We start from the raw sequence: 24,945 nt of genomic DNA, 5'->3' as shown, positions 1-24,945 counted from the left end.
CTGAAGTAACAACGTTTGGTATATGTGGGGAGACCATGGAAGAGCTGCCATAACTCCTGAAAGACTCTCCTAAGATGAGGTATTAATTTGTTTGGAGTTTAATCTCAAGCTTCCCCTCAAAGGATTTAGGCATGACAGAAATGGGACATGTGTGCAGAGACATTAACTTGTAAGAGCTTTGTAGGAATGTGGAAGTGCTTTCTGGCACTAAGGGGGTCTTGCTTGGGGTGTGTGTGATTGGCTTTGGTCCACTGTGTGACCGAGGCACAACTCTTCAACAGAGTATTTTGGCAGTGGGAGGGATGGGTAACCTCTGAGAGAGCTGACTGGGGGATGCCCTGGAAACTTGTCTGACGTGGGAGATGAAAGGGTTCCCTTGCAGGATGTGTTTCTGTCCATTCTGCAGGATCCTGGCAGTCCAAGGCTGTCTCTTAGCCTTACACCATCTCCAGCCAGCCACAGACTGCAAGGCAATTTACATTTCATAATTCATATGGAAATCCTCATTGTCCAGGACGATGGACATAATTTCTTGGCAAGCATTGTCCCAGGATAGCAGCCAGAGCTGCAGAAACATCAAAACTCCCCCAGCACCTTGCAGTGGATGTTGTTCGGACTGTTTGGAGAGGCGGGTCGACCAGGACATTACCACATGGAGGAAAAGTGAGATGGCTTCTGCAGGTAAGGTCTTATGCAGGTGACAATGGTTTGTGTGCTACAGTCACCTGCAGTGCTGGCCTTTCCAGGGTAGGTTGCACTAGTGAAGTGAAGGCTTGGGGATATTTTTGGAGCGTTTTTCAGAAAGATGTGAGCCTTAACCTAATGTCTCTCTTGCACAGAGGAGCCCAGAGGTGGACACAGCACTCCAGATGTGGCCTGAGCAGGGCTGAGCAGAGCAGGATCATTCCCTCGACCCGCTGGCAGTGCTCCAGCTGAGCTCCTGGCGCCGAGCGGCGAAGCTGCCAGGGCACACCGTGTCCGGGACGGCTTTGCCGGGGAGCTCTGCGGGGCGGAGCCGGGCGGAACGCTGCTGCGCGGAACGCCCGTGCGCGGAACGCCCGTGCGCGGCTCGTGTTGCCGGCCGGCGGCGCGGGGAGCGCGGGCCGCGGGCGGCGGCGGTGGCGGTGCCGCGATGTGGGGCCGGTTGCGGGGCGGCGGCGGGCTCGCGGCCCGGCTGCTCGGGGCGGCGGCGCGGCCGCACGGCGGGGCCCGCAGGTACCGGCCTAACCCGCACCCTCACCTGGCGGACGGCACCGCCGGGCATTGCCGTGAGGCCGGGCCGTGCCCCACGGCGCGGCCTTCAGAGGGATGGGGCTGGGTGGCGGTGACGCGGTGGGCAGAAGGCAGCGGGGAATGCAGTCGGGTGGAGGGGAGTGGCGTGGGCCGTGTTTCTCGTACTGCTTTCCTTGCGGTCCTTCCCACCTGGAGCGGTGTGAATGATCCGCGTGTGTGACCTGACCGTAGTTTTGTACCCTGTATCAGCAGAGCGGCGCTGCCTGTTGGGCATTGTTGTACCTGCAAGTACGGGCTAAGAGCAGTATTTGGGAGTTCTTTCTCGTTTTCACGAGAAGATTTTTAAACTGCTTTTAATGACAGCTCAGTTGTGCGTTCATTTATTTTTTTAAGTTTTGAAACTCCTCAGTGTTTTTGAGCTAGCACCGATGCTGTGATGGCCTCATGTACAAAGCAGCTCGGGTTCTTTGGTGACTTTGCTTTCCAAGGCCAAGCTCCCCAGCAGAAGGCAAACTAGATGGTAGGTGAAGTACAGGGTTGCAAACTGCACTGTGCTGCTGGCCTTAAGTGCCTGAGGCTTTCAGCCTTGCTGTGCTTTTCTGATGCTGTAGGCAAAGATCAGGCTGAGAAGGTTGGAGTAGTTCAGCCTGGAGAAGAGAAGCTTTCATGGAGACCTCATAGCAAACTTCCAGCGTCTGAAGGGGGCCTGCAAGGAAGCTGGAGAGAGACTCTTTGTCGGGAATACGGATACAAAATATGTGGATGCCCCAGCCGTGGCAGTTTTCAAGGCCTTAAGTGACCCAGCCTATGGCAGGGAATGTTAAGGCTAGGTGATCTTTAAGGTCCCTTCCATGATTCTGTGATTTCTGAATGGTTACGTAGTTTTAAGGAGCATGCAGCCTGAATTAACAAAAAAAAGGAGTTTGTTGAGGACCTGTGGAGAAGGGTGCTGTGTAAAACAGCAGGGCTCCTACCGTCTTCCCAGTAATCAGGTTTTGAAGCTTTCCTTAAATTTTTCTGTTGCTTCTCAGCATTGAAATTTAGGGTTTAATGCTGACAATTTATCAAGTGCAGTGTGACCAAATTTTGATGCAGTGCCTGCTGAAACTGGCAGATTTTCCTTTTTTAGCCAAAGAGAACTGTGTGTGAGGAGGAGAGGTATGCCACAATTCCTTCATGTTTGTGGAAGTGTTTTAAGATCTATTGAAGTTTTTTATTTAGAATATTTTTTTTAAATTTCTGTAACTTGAAAATGTTTTTTAAACAAAGTAAGTAGGTATGGATGCAAAGGTTTAAACACTGAATTTTTCAGTATGTTATAGAGAACAGCTCTTTGAATTTTATTATAGTTTTCCTAGAGAATGCAGCTGTGTCTGTGTTGCAAAATCTCCTAAGCAACTCCTTGCTGTGTCTGGCTTCACATCCTCAGCTGCACTGTCAGTTTCAGCTTCTTTGCAATTATATGCTAAACTGAGCAGAGGAGCTATAACCCAAATAACTTTCCTGTTTGTTACTGGGTTAACTTGCAGCAGAATCCATGCTGCAGAGTAGGGAAATGTGATCTGCAGTAGTTCCATAAGTGAAAACATGTGCAATTAATTTGTATGTGTACAGTCGTTTTTTCAGATGGCTGGGAGTGATCTCTTTATTGACTCATATTAAGAGTTTTGGTGAGTTTTCTGTAGTATCAATGAACTTAAGTATCAGGTACCAATAAATTCAAACTCTGCTACCTAATGCAGAAATACTTAGAAGTTCTAAGTTACTGTATTATTTCCTCCACAAATAAATGATATGTGAAGTTGTTTACTTCGTATTTGTGATGAAGCCATAAGTAATCAAGAGTTTGAAATGGTGTCCCAGCCCTGCTCAGAAGGTACATGTTTGACATGTGCTTAACACAGGTTGCACTCCGTTGGGCCTAGATGATTGTAACTGTTGTTTCGGGGTTTTGGGTAGGTTTACAAAATTCAGCCTTGGACCCTATTTTTAACTTCTGTTTCCTAACTTTGTATATCATCTAGCAGACAGGAACTCTTCAGCACAAGCAGTGTGCTTTCTAAAGACAAAGATAAATCTGCTGCTTCCAAAGACAGCACACGTGAAGGGACAGCAAAGAGACAGGAGGGTGGAGCAGAATCACCTAAGCAGCAGCTGTTAGAGCTTATTGGTAATATGAAGGTGGAAGTGAGCTACAAAAAGAAGCTGCAACAATTAAAAGCCAGTGAGAACAAGAAGCAAGCCATGAAGAAGCTGGAAGGCCTGGACAGTGAAGGTTCTGTGCCTCAGGGAATTACAGAAGACACCCAACGGTAAAGTATAACAAACTCTTCTTAACCTGTTTTATCCTTATTTCAACTTTCTTTTTCATTATTTAGGACAAAATAAACCATTTCCAACAGTGGAAAAGAATCTTGTAAGGGAGTGTGGTGCACAGTTGTAGGCTGGAGTAAATATCACAGGGGAGAATCTGGGCGAAAAGGTGCAGTGTGCTGTGAACCATATGCTGCATTTTTCTACAGTGAGATTATGGAAAGGTAGCATTATCACATGCCTGTGGAAAGTTTTTTTAATGGAAGATGGGAAATACTGTTCAGATAAAATACAACAAAACTAAGAAAAAGAAAAAAAATTAAGAATAGCATCATGATAGTTGAGTCTTTGGACTTGCTGCTGTCCACATGTTACATCTTATTTATTACCCCACAGGTCTGTGCTGCCAGTGGTCTCCAAGCTGTGCATCCGAACAGTGGCACAGGGCTGCCATTTCCCCAGGCTGGGGAGCAAGAGCTTTTCAGAGTCCTTCAGTGTTTGCTAATTAGGGCAGTATAGGGCACACCTGCCTGTCCCACTGGCCACCCGTTTGGGGAAATATCTGACTAACTTCTGCGTTATTAAGATATAAAATGGCAGTACAGAAATGACAATTTGAATATAGTAGAGGTTTATTTTTGTTTTGTTTTGTTTCTGTATGTATTGTGTTGCTGTTTACAGAGGCAAGCCTTTAAATCCAGAACTGGTGAAGGCTGCTTCTGCAGTTGCGTCTTCCCTTCCACGCGACAAGAAACAGATAGAATCAGAACTCCTTGCACAACTGAGAAGACATGAAGAAACCACAGATAAACAGAAGAAAGGGGGAACTATTAACATACGGTCTGTGTATTGATTGGTTTTCTCAATTATGTTAGAAATTCTGATTTTGCAGTGTCATCCTGAAGGTGGCTGCCTTCCAGGTTGGATAGGTGGCCCTAAAAGATACCTTTGGACAGTTTATCCTTAGGATTAATGAATATTAGTAACATTATAGATCTGGTTACACCAAACTCTCTAATTTTGCCATCATCTTTCTAAAGTGATTTTGCAGAAACAGAATTGCTTTCATGCTCGGGATCATTGCTTTCTTGGACAGGCTAGCAAAATAACAGCTCTTTTTGTGAGGTTTTTTTGTTTTGGTTTGTTTTTTTTTGCCACAAGCTTCCAAAATTCTCACACAATGGATGGATTTGTAGATGTTTCAGACGTTCTGTCTGGACTGGTGAATTTTCATGACAGCTCTGCAGAACTGAACTAGAGCAGCTCTGTTTATAGCCCCACCCTTCCTTTCAAAACTTTCCAGTCAACTCATGAAACTCATCTCTTGGCTTAACTCTGTTTCCAGTGTGGCTTTCAAACAGATGAGAAACATTTGTTTGGAAACTCAAACAGTTGTGCATATGGCTCGTTTGGATGATGGTGAAAGACGAATTTTTTTTCTATTTTTTTTTTCCAGCTAGTAGTCAAATAACTACCCAGAAAATAAGGCATTAAATCCAGGTGAAATGCTGGACCAAACAGAAAATTGGATTTTTACCAAAATATTGAGTGTGAGACCTTTCTTTATGTCTGTGTGAAATGCAAGCTGCTTATCTTAGTTTTTTTTCTGTGAAAATGAATTTACCCAACTGGGGATCTGAACTTGACCCATCTATTATCATTTGTAGGTTACATGTATTTCTACTTCTAGGTTATCAGTAAAGGATCTGCTGGAATGGTTATCAATGTTCTGCAGACAGAGCTAATGGTGTCTGTGGCTGATGTCTGCCTGAGTGGAAATTAAGGAAGAAAGAGACAGATGCTTGCAAGCAGGTTGAGTTAGATGATTGCATAGACTGGGGTTACAATGCTCAGTGGATAACTTTGTTAAGCAAAATACCCGTTCTTCAGATACAAGGACTGTTTATATAAAGCGTATGTTTATCAAATTGTTAATTACCAGGGAGCTTGTTCCCTCTCTGTCACTGGGTTCTTTAGAAGGGCAGAGTACACGAATGTCTTAATTGTGGCATAGGCTGTGGGTTCCCAACTGAAATATAATTCAAACCTACTCGAATACCTGAGATGTTGGAGGACCACAGAGACACTGAGTGAGCTAACACATGCAGTGCCCAGCCTGGAATGTGCCAGTCTCCCTTCCTTAGGGTGCACATGCTCTTGTCTAGGTGTGGATTCTCTGCCTTCACAGGCTCACTCTCTCATCACCTGTGGCACTTTCACTGAAGCACTGACCCAGCTCTGGCTGCAGTGGAAGAAAGACGGTGACTAAGGAAGTCGTAGTCAAAGCAAAAATGTTTTTTTTTTTTTTCTCTTGAAAGAGAGTTTAAATTCTTCAGAAATTTAAAAGCTGCAGCTACATAGTGCCTCTATATTTTTGGTTGGTGGGTTGTGATGTTACAAAATTTTATGACAGGCTTGTGGATGAAGAACTATTGTTAGAAAAATGCATTTTCCTCAACCAGAACTAGCCTTTTTGGAATGTCATGGCTGGCTTGCTGTGCTCCGAGTTGGCAAGTTCTATTCCCTGAGGCAGCTTTGTGACCTAGCTTGTTTCTCTCAGCAAGTACAGTCCTCCTCCTGCTGCCATTTGCTGAAAAGTTTTAGTTTTTTTCTTTCAGAGTTAGGTAACAGAAACTCTATCCATGGGGGAGTTTTTGAGAAAGACCAGCGATTTGTGCTGATTTTCATGACAAAAAACTTGGTTATAGTAACCTTTTAGAGCTAGTACTGATCGCTTAGTTCTTTGAGATAAATACAGTACTTTCAGGTTTCTGACTAGTGTTTAAAAATGTTGATTTTACAAAGCCCAGCAGCCCTCAGACTTCATTTTGCGTGATACCTCAATCCATGCAATACGCAAAGATATTTTTGATATATTAGAAGGCATTCGCTTTTGTTCATGCCTGATTATTTTGTGTTGAGTTTTATTTGACAGGAAGAGAATACATGCAGTTTAACTTTCCCTTTTTTCTCTAAAGGTTTTACATTCAGTATGCTGACACATTTTAAAAGCCAATGTATAGTCCTCAGTTATTTACAATATTTAAAACCAAGATACTTTCACAAGCAGTAGAGCCACATAGTACTGAACTGCAAAAATCTGAATGCTGCTATTGTGATTTATAATATGTAGAGTTGTGTGTTGTCCAGATATTTTGTACAATTTTTTTATCAGGATTGTAGCAAGACCTGCAGAGGTCACTGTTGTATGCAGTCATCTCATTGCCTTGTAGAAAGCACGGGACAGGACACTCACTAGGAGGGGAAAATATTAACGATACAGGAATTTATTTTCCTCAGTGTGGGCTAAAGTTTCACTCAGTGGAAATCACAACAGCACTGTACCAAAATAAAATCTTCAGCTCTACAATTTCAGCTTCTGTATTGGGTGAACAAGAAAAGTAATTCAGAGCTTTGGCTAGAATATATCCTAAGCTCCTTGTATGTCTGTTTTAAGTATTATAATTATTGGCTGATGATCAGGAAAGAGAGTGAGTCTGTGGTTGTTACAAAAGTCCTACCACTTCCCATCTCTGGAAGGCAGGTGCATGTAGGAACTTCAGTTTTTAATGTTGTGTTAGAACATGAGGTAATATATAATATATAACCAGTATGGGTACACTGGGGTTGGAGTGTGACTTTTTAAATCAATACTTTTTGCTTCAAAAGGCATTAAAAGAATCTTTGTCATTCTACTTTTGTTAGTACAGGTGCACTTTTCATGATGGAGTGATGAATGTTCTGCCAAGAATGTTCATATACCAATGGTAGGGTGATTTTAGGATTTCCTAGTGAGGAGCATGATACCACTGATTCTGTGTTCTGATAGCTTGGTAGTGTAGTCTTTCCACATCTGCAGGGCAAAACTGCAAGTAAGTCAGGGAGCAGAGCTTCTCTGAGCAATCCTGACTCCCCTGAAGCACGGGAACATACCAGCCTTCTAGGTCACAGCTGAGTCAAGCTGTTGGGCTGGGCTGTGTGTGACTGACCTTAGGAATTATGTCCCTTTGACCCTCATAAGTGTGTCAAGCCTCTGGCCCAGCACCAGCTCACTAATGCCAGTAGCCACTTCACAGAGTAATTTCTAATGTGAGACATGCAACTAATCTGAGATTGCTTTTCATTTAAAATTAAAATGAAATTATTTCAAACTTGTTTTCAGATGCCTCTTTTTCAGAGTAGGTACTGGAAGAGCTATGCTATTCTTGTTCTGCCATTTGAAACCACATCTAAAACTGAAGAGAAATCATGCTGTGTTTCTGTGACAATTAGCTTTTACAATTTTCCAGAAGTATTTCTTTCTTGTCAGTAAAATCTCTCTTGACTTAAGCTGCCAAAAGCATAGTTTGAATTTCATTCAAATTTTCATAAAATGGATAACTCAGTATTTTTTACTTGGCCTATTTTTATTTTTTTTTGAGACCATATTTTTGTCTTAAAACTTGAGTGCTGCAGTTTAGGATGACTGTGTGTGACTGGAAGTGTTTGGCTGGAGAGGAGGTTATGAAGAGGAGTTACCAGCTTGGCCTTTCCCAGCCAGCAGAGTTACCAGTGAAGGGAGCTCACGGGCAGAGGCAGAAAGGGGCTGTGATTTGAGTTTTATGATCAGAACAATCTGCATATGGTGCTGGAGGAGATCAGAGCAGTTGCTCTTCACATGTGATTTTCACTCTAGAATTGTGAAGGAAGATGTGGTCTGTTAATGCTGTAATATGCTTATGCAATGCAACAGATTGCAGTGGATCAGGAAAGGTGACCTACTTATTAGGGTGGCATGATTGGCCCATGTCAGCTGATGTGTGAAGGCCAGCTTCCTTCTGGTCTGCAGCAGCACAGCTCTGTCCCTGGGCAGTGTTGGCTCCTGTCCAAGAAAATGGTGATTTTTACCTCCCTATTTGTTGTATACAGAGAAGTTCCCCATTTGATTAAGCAAAACATGCCTGGTACACTCTGTGAATATTGGTATACAGATATATAATGGGTTTTTTTTGTTGAAAACTGAATAATTTAAAAGAAAACATTCATTACTGATTTAATAGGCTAAAGTAGCACTTTCAATACATAGAATGTAACAAATGGTTTAAAACAACAGCCTTGAATGTTTGATGGATTAAAGATGGATGTATTTTGTGAGGAATGTATAATTTTGTCTCATAGAAGCTCTTACAGAAACTTAGGAAACCAATTGATAATAAGAGTTTCTAGTTAATATATAAGAGAAACCTCCTTGCTTTGTCAATCTGTTGATTTTTTTACATTTCATGTTTTTCATTTCAGCAACGTTATTTCAGAAATGACAGTTAAAAGGCAGTCCCCAGCCCAGAGGGGTGCGAGGATATCCGGTCGCATTTCCTTGCAGTTGGATGAGGATGGTCAAAGAATAAGGCTTGAAAGATCATCAGCTCAGTCTATGGACTCCAGAAGGTATTTTTGCTGTGTTCATTTCCCATAGAAGGAGCATGCAGTTACTAATGGATAATAGTTTAGATTTACGTATTAATGTTTCAGTACTTCAGAGCCTAAAGAAATTACTTAAGTATTTATCAAAAAAAAGTACTATTAGCATTGAAATAAATTGTGAGAACAATAAATTGTGAGAATTGTGAGTTAATGGCAACTGGCTAATCAAATAATGTGTACTTTTTTAATATTGCATTTTAGATAATTAAACATACTTGGTGCTGAAATGTAATTGTGCTTGTTTTAACTAGTTTAAATTATTTTCACCTACACATAATACAATTTTATGTCACTTTCTTAACTTCTTGGGAAATGGAGATTTTGAAAGCTTGCTTTCCTGCTCTACAAAAGTTGATAATGTTCTATGTTTAGAAAAGGTTCATCCATTCTGTTGAGGTTTTGAAGAGATATTAAAGTTGGTATATTTATATATATATGTATTTATTACCACCTCATTCTGCAATTGATTTATTATCTGTGATGTTATAATTGTCTATGAAATTAGCTTTATAATTTACATGTGATTTCAGGGTACTCAACTTTATTTTGCTGTTTTATTAGTGAATTAAGGAGTGCTCTTACATTTTTGGTTTATTCCTGTAAGCTGTGCTTTTCTTGCCTGTGGTCTTGGATTTTCTCATGGCAGTTCATCATCACATTCCTTCCCAATGTATTCTTTGCCTAACAATTTTTAGTAAATATAACTTCTCTTGTCATTAATTTACTTTGCAAATTAATCCCCATTTTTGGGGGTTAGGGCCTGAAAACTGAGGGAATAATTTATGTTTAGATAGATCATGGTGAAGACAGAATTTGGGTAACAAAGGAAAAGCATGAGTTCACGGGTGAGTAGGTGTACAGTATTCTGTGTATGGGGAAACTGTGCTGGCTATACAGCTTCAGAAACAGCACCTTAAAATAGTTTTTAAAGTCCCTGTAATGAGTAAACTCTCCAGTTTCAGGCCTAAGTTCCGTCCTGCGTACCTGAAAATCTAATGGATTTGCTTATCAACTGATAGTAGGGAAAGAGTGGGTTAGGAAGAACACCTAAATTTAAGTCGAGTTAGTACATTGCAATGAAATGAGTGATGTTGCTTTGTAGTAATTTAAACTCGTAGTTTTAAAAGAAATGTTCTTCCAAGACTTGCATGTGTCTTTGGCCAATTTATTGGGAGTTACACACAGATAGGAAAATATAATACTGAATCAACATTCTTTTAAGGCTCTGTAACTAGATTGTTCTGTGCTGAATTAGGGGAGTTTCATCGCTGAAAAGTAATATGACAAGAGCAGGTTTGCAGAAGTTGAGGCCATTAGAAATCTCCAGTAAATCCAAAAGGGTAAAATTTTAAGGCCAGAAAGGGTAAATCTTGCCAGGGTAACAGTGGATATGTAATAACAAAATGAAGGAACTGTTAGAATTTCAGTGGAAACCTGAAAAATAATATGATTAAAAGCATAATTGATTCTAAAGACATTGTGGGGTTTTTTATTTTCATTTATAAGAATTTGATTACTTGTTGAATTCTTGTATTTTAAATTTATTTATTTTTTTAGTATAAGCTTATGGTAATGATACATGTGATTGAAAATACATGGTCAGAATGAAATATTTTTATCTTCAGAAGAGCAAGCATGAGAGTGATGATATTGAAAATATATGGATATACTCTGACTGTTTGCTGATGGCAGAGAAGGTGGCTGTGTAATCTTCCAAAAGCGCTATTTATGTCGTAAAGCAGGAATTATTTGATTTAGTTGTTGCCTTTTCTGTTCCTGAATTGTGCAATATTTTTTTTTCAGGGAAAAAACCCAAGTCTTCAGATAGTCGCAGCTTTGTAAAATCACTTAAGTACTGTGGTTTGATACTATTTACCTTTATTCAGATTCCTAAATATTCCAGTTAAAATTGACTGCAAATACAGTGCTTGATTTATGCTCGTTCTTTCACTAGCAAAGTTTCTCAAAACATTTCCATAAAACAAATAGTAAAGCCATAAACACTCTCTGATTAAAAGCCTGAATATTTAGTGAGAGTCGCTAATTTTTTTTTTTTTTTTTTTTTTGTCTCCAGAGATCTGTTAGTTCATGAAAATATTTTGTGCTTTTTAATTTGGTATCTGGCAATGTTGTAAGGTGTTGTGAAATACTAAATATCAGTTTTCTTTTTTTGTTTATAGAAGTCTCAAAGTAGGAAAGAGGCTTAATATATTCACTAAGGCTTCTACAGAACCAGAGCACGCACTGAAAACAGGTTAGTGGAAATTCAATAATGAAAAATGCAGTGAGGCTAAGTTCTGCATTTTTAGAATATCAAGAGATTTGTTTTTGTGAGGAGACATGACCTGCTCACTTTCTGCTTTCAGCCTGATAAAAGAAATGACTACTTTGATGTAGCTCTGATTTTTACCAAGTGAAACTTCCATGCAGTGTAATGAATTGTTTTCTGCAATGATCAGGGCACTCCGTTACTGAGCTTGAAGGGTATGACTGGCTTTTTGTCACAAAGGTCACTCTTATTTTTGTGAGTGTAAAGCCAGCCTGGAGGATGGGTGTGTTGGCCACAACTTACTTGGTCAAGTTGCAAGGAAATGTGAGGCTGTGATCCCAAGGAAACAGGCATGCCCTGCAGGTGGCTAAGCATAAGTAGGGTAGTAGGAACCCAAGACTACACACTGGATTGCTCTGGGGCCGCCTTCTGTTTAGTGTTCCGGAGGGAGTTGACAAATTACACCTTGCTTCACCTATTGTAAAGTTCTTCATATATGTTTAGAATCATAGAAAGTTTGGGTTGAAGGGATCTTTAGATGTGTTCTGGTTCCAACCCCCGTGCAATGAGCAGGTACCTCTTCCGCTAGATCAGGTTGCTCAGAGCCCCACCCAAGCTGACCTTGAATGTTTCCAGAGATGGCTGTTTACCACCCTTCTGGACAACCTGTTCTAGTATGTTGCCAGCCTCATTTGAGAAAAAAAATATTCCTTTTGTCTAGTCTGAATTTGCCCTCTTCTGGTTTAAACCCACTGCTACTTGTCCTGTTGCAATGGGCCCTATAAAAAATTCTGTCTTAATCTTGTTTTTTTACAAGCTCCCCTTAAGTATTGAAAAGATTGAATGAAGTCAGCCCAGAGCCTTCTGTTCTCCACAAGGAACAGCCCCAGATCTCTCAACGTTTCCTCCTAGAAGGGATGTTCCATCCCTCTAATTATCTTCATGGATCTGCTCCAAGCAGTCCATGTCCCTCCTGTGCTGAGAACCCCAGAGCTGGTTGCAGCATTCCAGGTGGGGTATCATGAGAACAGAGGGGAAGAATCTCCTCTTTCAACCCGTTGGCCACACTTCGTTTTATGATTCTAGTTGGTTTTCTGGGCTGTGAATGCACATTGCTGGCTCTTGTCCAGATTTTATCTGCTAGTACCCCTAAATCCTTCTGGGCAGGACTGCTCTCTTTCCATGCATACCCCAGCCTGTGTGAATAATGGTGGTTGCCCCAAGCCAGGTGCACCACCTTGCACTTGGCCTTGTTGAACCTCATGAGGTTCCCGTGAGGCCACTTCCTTGAGTTTGCCCAGGTCCCTCTGGATGCCATCCTGTCCTTCATGTGTGTCAACTGCACCACTCAGCTTGGCATCACCTGCACCTGAGGGTGCACTCAAGCCCCCTGTCTGTGGTGTTGATGAAGACACTGAACAATACGGGTCTCAGTATGGATTCCTGAACAACACCGCTTTGTCACCAATCTCCATCCAGACACTGAGCTCTCTTGGCCATTGAACGCATGGTCTGGATAGAGCCCTGGAATGGCCCATGAGACCTGGGCCTTCTGGATGTGACCACCCAACCAATTGCTTATCCACTGCATGCCAAAACTCTTGTTAGATAAAAGGTACCAAAACTAAAGTCAGAACTGGTGTGACTCACCTTCATGTTCACTGAATGGCACAACTGTGCGGGAACAGTCTTAATGCTGCCTAACAGGGATAGGTTTCACTCATGAAGACTTGGCTTTAGTACAGACTGGGTTTGGCCAAGAGTGTGTGAATATGGGCAAGTCATGTAAAGAACTCTCGCTTTTCTTCGTGAGCAGTGAAACTGCATTGTTAGCATTGATCTTTAATATGCAATTTTCCCTCAGCTATTCTGGGGCCTTTTAGAAAACAGACTTTATTCCAGTGTAGTGACTTAGAACGTTGTGTAAAGCTAGCAGCAGCAGAAGAAATAGTACTCCTCTCTAAAATCTTATAAAATTATGAGTATTTGTTTCTGTTTCAAGAGTGGATCTGCAAGCTTTTTGCCAGATTCTAGCTGAGTAGGTTTTTATGGGTTTTTTTTTACACTTGAAAGTGCAGGAAGATATTAATTTGATTACTTGTTTTTTTTTGTAAAATGTCAAATAGTGCTATTTGCATATTTTTTGCATATTTTTCAAGCAGCTGTGAGCCACACAGCTATGAAAGTTGTTTATTAGAATGGGATTCGGTTTTCTGTTTCTAAAGACCACCAATATCCATAAAATTGGTCCATTTTACATGTAAAAACTATAAGAATGATGTAGTGTTTGTTTTTAGCTATCTTAACAAAAGCAGTGTTCAAGAAATTGGATTTTGAGTTGAATCAAATTTACTCAAGTAAAATGGTGAGAATTTAAGATTTATTTTTTGCATGAATAGAACACAGACACAATGGCTCATAGTAGTCGCCCCAGGTAAAAGCTGAGATGCACTTTTCTTTTTAAACACAAAATTGGAATGTGTACGAATTGTTGAAGAGAGCAAGTGGACTTCATTGTACTTGTAATTCGATGTTAAGAAGTAAGCTTCTTTCAGCTTTTTGTGTGGTGTTTCCTTGTTTGATTCCCGGTAGCTTTGAGGAAATCTACAGTTTATTCTAGACCAGGAAGCTGATTACTTGGCTTACTGACTAAGCCTGATGACAAACATTTTTTTGAGTGTTAGTCTTGGGAAATACCAGTGTGATACTTGATACCTTGATTCATTTGTTTTCACTGTCTTGGTTCATATTAAAGGAGATAGTGGGTTAAAATTTGTTCATACATAACAGAAAAGCAAGGTTTAAGTATTGAGTATTGACTTTGAAAGCTTGAATGTTAACTGGAAATTGTCATCCTGAAAATAATCTTTATAACTATTAATGTAGAATGTCAGTATTATTTTCTGTTTCATGAGGTGAAGTTATAATCTTTATCACCTCTACTACAAGCTTGAAAAATGAAGTTCTGCTTTTCTCTATCAGAGGATTTATTAGTTTCTTTATGATGTGGACAATAATTTCATTCTGGTATGGTTTCTCCTGTTGTCTTGTAGCTGTATTTTATTCCTGCCTCCAGCCCTCAAATCAGTCAACCTGGTAATATAGTGCTAGAAATTTCCCTGAATTTGAATAATTATATTCTGATTTAACACAAAAAAACCCTGAAAACACTTTCCTATATGTGAAAATACTGTTTGCCCTTTCATTGTGTTTTCCCTTAAAGGATGGGGGTGGAGACTTTTTTTTTTCGGTTAATACAGTTGAGTTATAAGTCACTGAACCAAAGATGAAATTATATCTTGACCTCAAGTATTTACACTCAGGAGTAGTAAAATAATAGGTTATTGGCTATGATCCACTCCAAGTGGACTGTAATACTTGAATTCACATGAAGGTCAGTGTTCCAAGAAGCTTAGGATGAATTGATAACAGAGGGAGGCAGGAAAACAAAGGGGAATGCAGCTTAGGCCAGCTCACTCAACAGCAGCCCAGGGCACTCCCAGAGGTCCCTCCCTGTCCGTGGTAACAGCTTGTTCCCTTCAGTTCAGCGAAGCGGTTCAGTCTGGGCTTGTGACCAGTTCTCCTGGGTGGAGAGACAGGAACTCCTTAAGAAGAGTAACTGCTGCAATACAAGTGCACTTTGATTTAAAAAAAAAAACCATCAGGAAAGATACATCCCTAAAGGAGCTGTTTAGCTTTGTGAAAAGGATAAGAAATCATGGTTTCTCAGCCTAAGAGACAAAACCTGGGACACTTAGGAGCATTGAGGAAGGAATTGCCATGCCTTGTAAATTTGAGTTGTTTCCCTGAAGGAGAATATAGTTGTGAAGAACTCGAAAACTCCTGTAGAAGTAAGGTTCCTTTAGCACAGTGCACCAGTCAAGTTCAGAATTTGTTGTATCCACATTTTTGAAAGATAAAACCAAAGAATGATTGTGGAAAAAATGAAATTTTTGCTTTATGTGAAAGACATAAAAATAAGTATTCCCCTAGGAGTTCAGAATAGATTTTCATCAGACATTTGAGAACTTAAAGAACTTTTATGTCAACAGAGAATTCTCATTTGAGAAAGGTGATGCTGGTAGCTGAGGTAGAAAAATTTGCACAGCTGAAAATACTAGTCTCTGTAAGGACTGATGTTAAAGACTTTGTCTTAGCTAGTGAGAAGTCTTTGGTTGCTGACAGATCTTTACAAAATTTCTTTTTCAGTATCTTCACCAACAATTTGGGATCTGGAGTTTGCAAAGGAGGTTGCAGCAGTAACTGCACAGCCTCCCCGAAACGGGTTTGAGGAGATGATCCAGTGGACAAAAGAAGGAATACTGTGGGAGTTCCCAATTGACAATGAAGTTGGTATGTGCACTGTGAACTTTTATTATCTGTCTCAGTTTATCTTTTCTGAAAATTAGAGCATGTTTGACCTTTGACTGTTTTAACGTAGTGTTACAGCTATGAGTCATGCTTTTGATAGTAAACAAACTTAACTTCCCGATTGTCCCAGATCGGAGATGCTTCAGATGAACTCATTCTGGCGCTCTTCAGGTGAAGTCTTGCAGGTGGTTTGGCTGATCTGAGGACAGGCTGCTGCCAAAAGGGGATGACTCCTGCCCTCCCCGTGATGTGTTTAACACCAAAAGGCTGTTCAAGTCACTTACATAATACTTTTTACTCTGCAACTTCTTTAAATTAAACTCCTAGCAGAAGTTGGGGAATCTTAAAACTGCTGTGCGTGTTTTATAATGTTGATTCTGTTCTTTGGTGTGGCTCTTGAACCAAGTGTCTTGCCAGATCCCAAAGAGCTATCTGCCAGTTCTATATCTGGGCAGGCCAAGTATTAAACAGTTGTTTGCTCCCTTTGTTCTTTCTGTTTCATAAGAATAAACAGTCACAATATTCACTCACCCTGGGCATCTATGTTAATTAGGCATCTTTGTGCACATTTTCTTTTATTACCATAAAAAACAAAAAAGCTCCGTGTGAAGTTATGCCAGCAGAAAAAGTGAATGTTAAGGAAGTGAAGAACAGCTACACAAAGTGTGCAGTATAGGAAAGGGGACTTCATAACTTCAGGGAGAGCTTGGCTGTGGGTTTTGGGGTTTTTTTAAAGACTTTAAAGACATCAAACAGAACTGCTTTGTAATGATTCAGTCACTGAGAGCAAAACAGGTTCGTATCTGAGACTGGGAGTCTTTGAAAATCTGTCCTATACTGAGTTGCAAATTGAATAATGTGCTTCATTGTTTCTTAATGTTTATTCTCATCCTATTTGGCAGTTTCTTCACAGAATTTAATCACTGCTCCCAGAATTGATCTGTTCCATCATGTAGAAATCCCAGTATACTCTAGTCATGTTTTTGCAAGCTTAAAACCGCTGTGGCCAATGTTTTTTGTGTTGTTGTAATGTGGCTGGAACCCTGCTGTCTGGGGCCGTCAGTTGACAAAGTGTCTTTGGCGGGCAATGGTTTCCCTGTTGCAGCCGTGCGGCTGGAACCGCGCTGTCTGGGATGGGGCGGGCAACGGACAAAGAGTCTTTACATATAGTTAAAACAGGAATCTTCCTTGATTTGTCCACAAAGACTAGTCATGTGGAAAATTCCAGTGGAGCCTTCCAAAACCTGTCACCTCTCAGGTTGAAATACCAAGTCGGTAAGTTCTGTCCTATCAGACTGCCAGCCACAGGCTGTTAATCACCTCAGGTGTGTCAAAGCACAGTTAAAAGCTCGAGAACCTCGGTCTGAGTGTATGAACATGCTGTAATTTTCAGTTTCTCTGCAAAAGAAAGATGCCCCTTTCTGCTGTTAATTTTGCAGTTTTGTAATAGCCATTTCCCTCAATAGGAGGAGATTACTTCAGCTTGCTCTCTATCCAGAAATGTGTGATTATTCTTCTATGCCAAAAACATGTGGCTTTAAAAATGTAAGTGCAATTACATTTTCTGTTGAGGAAGCAAGTATACTCAACTTTTAGCATTATGAAAGTCTTTAAAGTTTTAAACTAAATACAAAAAAGAAAGACAACCTCTTATAACTCTTTTTCTTGGCTCCAGAGCATCTCTGGTGTTCTCATTAGAGTGCTTCACCAAGGCACTGTGTTGTGCTTTGTGGCACCAGGGCAAGGTCATAGTTTTTGAAATTATTTTGGTGTGAACATCTGAAGATGTGGCTGGACATGCTGGCTTGCTACAGTGGCCAGCAGCAGTCTTCCCCCCCACACCTTACTGCCCTGTTGTTTGCTCTTACCTGCATGCCCTGTCTCTTGTCCAATGCAGTTGAAGTCACTGTTAGTCAGAAAATTACCTTTTTTTCCTCTCCATCTCTCCAGCCTCTGATTAATTTTTACCAGTTTAGCAAACCATTAGTATAGTTTACATAACATTGTTCTTACTCTTCCTTCTTTGTGCTTGCCTCTCCTGTTTCTAAGTAGCTTTAATGCTGCTCCATGATTGCCATGGCAAAAAGTTTGGAAAGATGTTTATTTGTGCCTCATATATTATTTCTGTGCATTTATGCCATAATGACTCAAAAAACTAAGCAGTGCAGAGCAGATTATAGGCATGAATTTGCCTTAGCATCTCATTATGAGAAGCAAATGCTTTTGGTGGGCCGGAGATTTTTACTGCACAAGTGATAGGACAGTCTCAGAAAATTAATTCCTCAGTTGCTTCTGATGGCTTCTGCAGGCAAAAGTTCACCACGTCCTGTTCTAGTTGCTGGTTAGCTGAGCTGCTGTTCCCAGCAGAGAAATACTGGATCATCTTGCCAAGAGTGTTGGCAGAGTTGCACAACCATTGCGTCGGGATTTCTTTACTAACTCTGGGTCTGTTCTAGCGACCTACTGAAGAGCATGATTGATGGAATTCTAAAAATCCTAAAAGGATAGAATACTTCATGTTGAAAAGAACCTTTAAAGATCCTTTAGTCTAAACCCTCTGCCATGGACAGGGACATTTTCTCACTATATGTGAATACTCAGTCATCTTTATAGCATGTCAGCAACACTCACTATAAGGGATGAACATCTGTTTTTGGATTGACATCTTTAGGGCAAGGTTGGTCGTGTCATTGAAGGACTGGTGTTTTAGCTAGAGAAATTCCCCAAACTTTCTGGTTTGTAGCATGTGGGGGACTGGAAATAGGATATTGAGAGTAGGTGTCTGCTTCTGGTGTTGAAAAAGAAAACTCTCTACTTTAGACTTCTGCTGTGCATTTTCTTTCAACTTACGTTTCTGAGGGCAGTGCAAGAGAGGCTGAGGGACAGGCTGAGTCACAGCTTACCTAGAAGTGAGGGGAGTTATTATCTCATCTAATCTGTTCCCACCAGAGGCTTCAGTCTCTGATGCTTTGAACAGTTGTGTTCTCCTTTTCTGTGATGCACACTTTACTTTTTTGAGGACTGAAATACGTAGTCTAACCGAAATATTTGGACTTAACATTTCATCCCCAAATCTTACACACTCTTTGACAAACAGGAGAGCAGAATACGTAATGTAATATTTCTTACTGACCTGCATTTTTGTGAGACTCTGAATTGCTTATTTTGGGTTAAAGATGAAAATTTGTGAAATTATTTGACGCATTGCATCTCTCCTGATACCCTGTATCTGTCCCCAGAAGAAGAGCATCCACAAGGCCAAGTTTTATTGTCAGCATTATTCAGATTCTTTCAGTAGTGAGTTTGTTTGGTTTAGTTCTCTTGGATTTTTGAGACCAGCAAAAGTATGGAAGTCTGGAAAGGTAGTTAGTTTGAAAAAGCAACCAGTAGCATTCAGGTACAGTAAGATGCTACCTTCCCTTGGTGGGGGAAAGCCAGCATGGGTGGCATAGTGAAAGGATCATCACTGCCTCTGTCTGTGGACGTAGTTTTCCAAGCACAGCAGAAACATTCTTTCTGAAACTGACATTACCTGTTTTTTGTTTTTTTTTTTTTAACTTCCAACATAAAAAAACGAGTATAGAGGTCTGAAGAAGGAAACTTGGTTTCTTTTTTCAAGAACAACGTAGATAAATGTGGTGTGCAACTGTGGTATTGATGCACTCACACATTTCTAGGAAAAATACAGGTATTTCTCAGCTCCTTCAGATACTGAAGTACAGTAAATTCACGAATACAAGCCGCACTGATTATAAGCCGCATCTCTGGGTCTTGGCAAATATTTCGGTTTTTGTCCATAGATAAGCCGCACACGAATATAAGCCGCTTTGTCGTTCGCAGCGAGGACCCGCGTGCAATTAGTAACAGAACCGCGGGAGGGCGGGGTTTACTGGCTGAGCTAAGGCTGTGCAGGCTCGGCCCGCTAGGGGCCGCTGACGGGGCCAGGTGGGCCAGCCTGGTGCTGCCGCTCGGGGCCGGCCGCCGCTGCCCCTGGGCTCGGTCACCCCGGGTCGGCGCTGCCCCGCGGTGGCAGGCAGGGACGGAGCTTCCCCTGCTCCTACGGCAGCGGCGGCGGGCGGGGACGGAGCTTTCCCGTGCCTGTGGCGCCGGCGGCGGGCAGGGACGGAGTTTCCCCGCTCCTGCCGCGGCGGCGGCGGGCGAGGACAAAGCACCCCGTCGGCTCCCCGAGCCGCGGCAATGGCTGCGCGGGGCTCCCGTCGGCTCCCCGGGCCACAGCAATGGCTGCGCGGGGCTCCCGTCGGCTCCCCGGGCCGCAGCAATGGCGGCGCGGGCTTCCCCCCCCCCCTCCCCGGGCCGCGGTAGGGGCGGCCCGGGTCCCCCCTCTCCTCCCCGGGCCGCAGCAATGGCGGCGCGGGCTTCCCCCGCCCTCCCCGGGCCGCAGCAATGGCGGCGCCGGGCCCCCCCCGTCTCTCCCCTGGGCTGTGGCAGAGGAGGAAAGAGAGCTCTCCCGCCTCTCTCCCCGCCCCCCGTGCTGCCTACAGGGAGCCAGGCTCCACCCGCAGTGCAACAGAGTAGCGATTTGTAACAATCGCAAAATGCCGACTTTGCAGCTGCTCGGCTCAGCACTCTGGCAGGCACTTCTGGGGTTGTATTAGCCGCTCCTGATTATTAGCCGCATTTCCGGTTTAGGAGCAAAATCTTAGTCAAATTGGTGCGGCTTGTATTCGTGAAATTACTGTACCTTATATTTAAAGCAGGAAAAAAGTAATGCAAACTTAACAAATACAGTTTGAATGACTTCTCCATCCCAGAGATGTGCATCATTTCTTCTGAAACTGTAGAAGCTCTACCAAAGAGCGACGCCTAGAACTTACGTGACTTGATTTTAATACTCCTGATTTGATTTTATCAAATAATATAGAAAAACATAACTAGCTAGCTTAGAAAAACATGTACACCATACTCATGTGTATGGTATAGGCTTCTCATTTTTGTCATCCTGAAGTGGTGCATTAGTTTTCTCTAATAACAGATTTTTATTTGAGGGTGCAAGCAAATTGGGATCAAATAAAAAATTTCAATGTATATCTAACTGAAGAAAAGTCTTTTGTTACAAATCCCAGACTGCCTTTTGTTTTTTTTCCCTTAGAATTACGAATGGCAAAACCAGCCTTTTTTCTGTGTATAGAAATTTGTGTAGTGAGTCTTTATTTTTACCATCACATTATGAACAACAGCAAAAAAATCCACAGGACAAAGAACAAAAATTTGCCCTATCTCAAATAATCCCATGTCCTGTGGAGGCTTTTGAATGCATCATCTTTGGTGATGGCTATGACTTAAAAGCAACTGGTGAGATGCACAGCACTTCTACATCATCATACACTCAGAGATTCGGAAAATGTCAGAAAACCAATTTCTGTGCCTGTTTGATAGCAATAGGATGCTAAAAGCATAACCTGGAATGGACATGTGTTTGTTATCTGCTCAGTATTTGATACTTTATGAGGTTATCCTATTTGTTCAAGGCTACTTTGTATTCTTTAATCCTCTTCAGAATTTAGGTGGTGTCCTCTTTAAAGTTTTATGAAGAAAGTGCCTGCAATCTAAAAGGTGGTACCAATCATGAATTAAAATTTTCAAGTATTGAACAAACCAGATTTTAGCAAGAAGATTGATTTATGGTTATAATTATTCCTCCTACTTCCACCCCAGCATCAGGCTTTTATCAAGATTTCAAGCCAGAAAGTTGATTTAAATATTACATATTTTTAGAAATGCAAGAAGAATCATTAATTTTACTAATTTAAGATTATTTTCAAACTATATTATTTTGTACTTTGTTAAACTTGATATTATATTATGACAACAACTTTATCTTTTTTGCTTTGTCTTTCTGTTAGGGATGGAGGATGATGCTGAATTTCATGAACATATCTTTCTGGAGAAACACCTTGAAGGCTTTCCCAAGGAAGGACCTATCCGCCACTTCATGGAACTGGTCATCTGTGGGCTTTCAAAAAACCCATACCTCAGTGTTAAGCAGAAGGTTGAACATATTGAGTGGTTTCAGAACTATTTTGAGGAAAAGAAGGAACTTCTTCAAGAGATTTGAGATTTGGGAAAGTGCTTACCCTTGAAATGAAGAATTGTTATGTCGAGAGGTGTGATTTCTTATGGATGGAAATACTGTCAGTGCATAGTGATCGTGTGGCCTGAAAGTTGTATTTTAAACAATAAACTGAAAGGTCATCTTTTCTTACATGCATGTCTGTGTGTGTGTAGATACTTTTGACAGCCAAAGAAGGAACTGACTGGCTTTTGCAGAATGTGCATTTGAAATTTAGTTTATTGGAATTGTTATCTTTTAAATTTGAAACTAGTCTTTCAACAATGCAAAATCCTAGGTCTAACTCCACCTCCTACACCCTTCACAGTTGGCGTGTATCTTGACAGGTTGGATCATCTTTCCCATTCTGGAAAATTTGCAATGCATTCATTTTCCTAATTCATGATCTACACTGGTGTTTGGATATTGTTAATCGTTTCTCCTCCCTTTCACTAACTATATTTACTGGTTCATTTTAACGTTTTTAGTAATGACAAAGTGATTTGAATGTTATACTTTTTGGTTCATGTGCTCAGTGAAAGGCTGTTGTATTCCTAAGATGTGTGCACAGCACAACACCAGTAAGTTACAGAAAATAACAAGGGAGTGATGTTCCTTAGGGTTTGCTGTTGGGACTGCCAACAATGGCTTTAAACTCTAAGAGGGGTGGTTGGCATTAGATGCTATGGATAAATTCTTTGCCTTGAGAGTGGTGAGGCACTGGCACAAGTTTCCCAGACAATCTGTGGATGCCCCATCCCTGGAAGTGTTCAAGGCCAGATTGGATGGGGTTTGGAGCATCCTGGTCAGGTGAAAAAAGTCCCTGCCCATGGAAGAGGGGCTGGAACTAGATAATCTCTAAGGTCCCCTCCAACCCAAACCATTCTATGGTTCTAAGGTCTCTCCTGCCATCCGTACATCGATTTTGAAGCTTTCTACTAACTTCCCATCCGTATTGTTTAAAAAAGGGTCCGAGTGTCAAGTAATCCATAAAGTGCTGTTTCACTAGAGCAAGCAGTTTACTTGGCTTGGACCTCAGACCTTATCTCCTGCATCTGCAGGGCTAGAAAGAGGACTTGACATTCCTGACAAGGACAGTTGTTGCCTACAGATTACATGATGCCACTGCCATTTTCTATCTAGTCCTGTGATGTTGCTGAAGCAGCTTTATATTTTCTAGATAATTCTTTATTCCAGTTAAATGTGCACGGTCCTTCGTATCTATTGGACTATTGCAATGCATTTTACTTCAGTTACCTTTTGTTAAATTTTCATCCAGAACTACTCACTCATAATTAAGGATTCAGAATGACCATCTTGCTGCTTAAAGTTACAGAGCATTTCCAGCACTGTATATTGTGCTCTTCCTTGTTCTCCCCTACCATGTTAGCAACTATTGGCCCTGTAAATACACTCTTCTGTTTCTCACATTTCCTTGTAACTCAGTCAGGAAGGAGGATGAATATAGAATTTGTTATAGATTGAAGGTAAAATACCGTCTTTGTATGCAAATTGATTTTTAAAATGAGAGTTACACGAAGGAGAATGAAAAGTGAGGAGTTGCCTTTTTCTATGAGTTGAAATATTGTTGCTGTGTTCTGCTCATCTCTAGGATGTGAATTTGCCCTTCTGGCAAAGGGAAAGGCTCAGGCTCTGGAAAGGAAAAGCAACTTTTTGACTTTCTGACTGTAAGAACAGCAAGATTCAAGTTTTGCAGAAATTTTTAGAGGCTTCCTGGCTTTGGAATGGAGAGAGTGAGAATTATATCAAAATATCTCCATTTGGTACTATGATAGTTTTAATTTTTGGTTCAATGCCCAGATATGTTTTGCTTAAAATATAATATTCTTCCCAAATTCCTACCAAACTGTGGCGCACAGCCTGCGTCCTGCTGTTTTCAAGCCTTTTCTAAAACAAGGTACAGTGACTTTGAAGTCAGTGCAGGATTTTAGAAATAGCTCCTCTTGTGTATTTGCCTGTTGTCTGTGTTTTGATATGAAAGACAGGACGCTCACAAGCTCAGCTCTTGCTGGAAGAGGTTCAGGAGTGCATGAAAGCACTAAATTTCACTGCACTGGGAACGAGGTGAATGTTAGTGTTTAAACAGATTCATTAGGAGGTCACTACTTGGGTAAGCTCTTAACAAGAGCTCTTGATGCTTAGGATCTTTGGAAAGCTGTAGTAATTCCTACTTAGGTGCTTAAATATAGATTTGAGAGTTAATACTAGGCAACAGGATTTGAATAATCAGACCTAGCTGCACATATATATATGGATGCTTCTGGGACTGCTCAAGGCAAATTATGAGAGCCTAAATGGCAGGACTTTCATGTGTGGGGATTTTTGGGGTGTACACTGCTGGGCAGTAGGCTTTGCTACCTTTTCAAGCATTGCTTACAGATTAGTCACTTTCAAGCATGAAAATTTCCCCATTTCTTTAGAATCCCAAAGGATGAAAGCTGTCCATTGTTCAGAGTGGAGCCACTGCTGCAGCTCGTGGTTCCCACTCTGGAGTCATTTGGGCTTTTCTCTGCGTGGTTGGTTTTCACTCTTCCAACTGGTTATGTGGTGCTATGTGGTAACTTAATGTGCTCGGCATTAGCATGTGGTCCAGGTAAAATAGCATTTTTTACATGCTGCACTCTTCCATTTCCATCTTTGTGCATGAAGCTGAGGTCTTGTAATGTGCTGCTAATGCTGTGCCTCCCTGGAAAGGAAACTTGTCTGGCAGGGGGCTGGGGTTGACACTGCCCTGAGAAGAGCGAGAAGATGGAGCAGACTGGCCTGGAGCCATAATTGTGGGGAACGTTGTCCATGTGCAATTTTGGGGTGACAATTCTTCCTCCAAGGTGACTACAATGGGTGCGTAGTAGAAGGAGGGTTCTTTGTTGAGTAGGGATGGCTGAGTTCCTGGGAATTGCAGGCAAAGGCTTAGGAGGTTCATTGCTGGAGACAGTGGTGGCCGTTGTTAGCACTGTCAGTGATGGTCATGGCTTCCCCAGCCTGGATGCTACACTGTAAAGAAATCTTTTCCCCCACTTTCTGTTCCGTCCAAGTAGTCTCCATTTTCCACCTGTCTGGTGCTACCCCAGCAGTTTCAGAGGATCTTTGGCCATCTTGGAGGAGATGGAGCATTTGCTCCCTAGATGGTAGTAAGGAAAAGCTGGGGGAACAATTATGTGGTTGGATTGTGAGATTGTCTGTGCTGGGATTCCAGTTCTTGGTGTTA

At 41.5% G+C, this 24,945-nt stretch overlaps 1 protein-coding gene across 2 annotated transcripts; it reads left to right on the top strand.

Moving 5' to 3' along the window:
- Positions 1 to 1,165: 1,165 nt before the first annotated feature.
- On the top strand, positions 1,166 to 21,869 carry MRPS31 (mitochondrial ribosomal protein S31). 2 transcript variants are annotated; one of them, XM_033052542.2, is made up of 7 exons: positions 1,166 to 1,215; positions 3,258 to 3,545; positions 4,228 to 4,386; positions 8,824 to 8,970; positions 11,187 to 11,260; positions 15,485 to 15,628; positions 21,511 to 21,869. In XM_033052542.2, exons 2-7 carry the CDS (start codon positions 3,409 to 3,411, stop codon positions 21,720 to 21,722), a joined length of 873 nt encoding a protein of 290 aa, XP_032908433.1. In that variant the 5' UTR covers positions 1,166 to 1,215; positions 3,258 to 3,408; the 3' UTR covers positions 21,723 to 21,869. The 2 variants fall into 2 exon arrangements, with proteins under 2 accessions (XP_032908433.1, XP_032908434.1); XM_033052543.2 differs by having other exon boundaries at positions 1,190 to 1,215; positions 3,261 to 3,545.
- Positions 21,870 to 24,945: the final 3,076 nt, after the last annotated feature.

This window comes from Catharus ustulatus, chromosome 2, assembly GCF_009819885.2.
Source record: "Catharus ustulatus isolate bCatUst1 chromosome 2, bCatUst1.pri.v2, whole genome shotgun sequence".
In the NCBI taxonomy this organism is placed as follows: Eukaryota; Metazoa; Chordata; class Aves; order Passeriformes; family Turdidae; genus Catharus; species Catharus ustulatus.
This window is presented reverse-complemented; position numbering and strand designations above follow the sequence as displayed.

Excerpts from the sequence above, each read along its gene's own strand:
- MRPS31 (XM_033052542.2), top strand. The coding sequence starts at position 3,409 with ATGAAGGTGGAAGTGAGCTACAAAAAGAAGCTGCAACAATTAAAAGCC. Across the intron at positions 8,971-11,186 it reads CAGTCTATGGACTCCAGAAG|AAGTCTCAAAGTAGGAAAGA; the intron begins GTATTTTTGCTG and ends TTTTGTTTATAG. Across the intron at positions 15,629-21,510 it reads CCCAATTGACAATGAAGTTG|GGATGGAGGATGATGCTGAA; the intron begins GTATGTGCACTG and ends TCTTTCTGTTAG.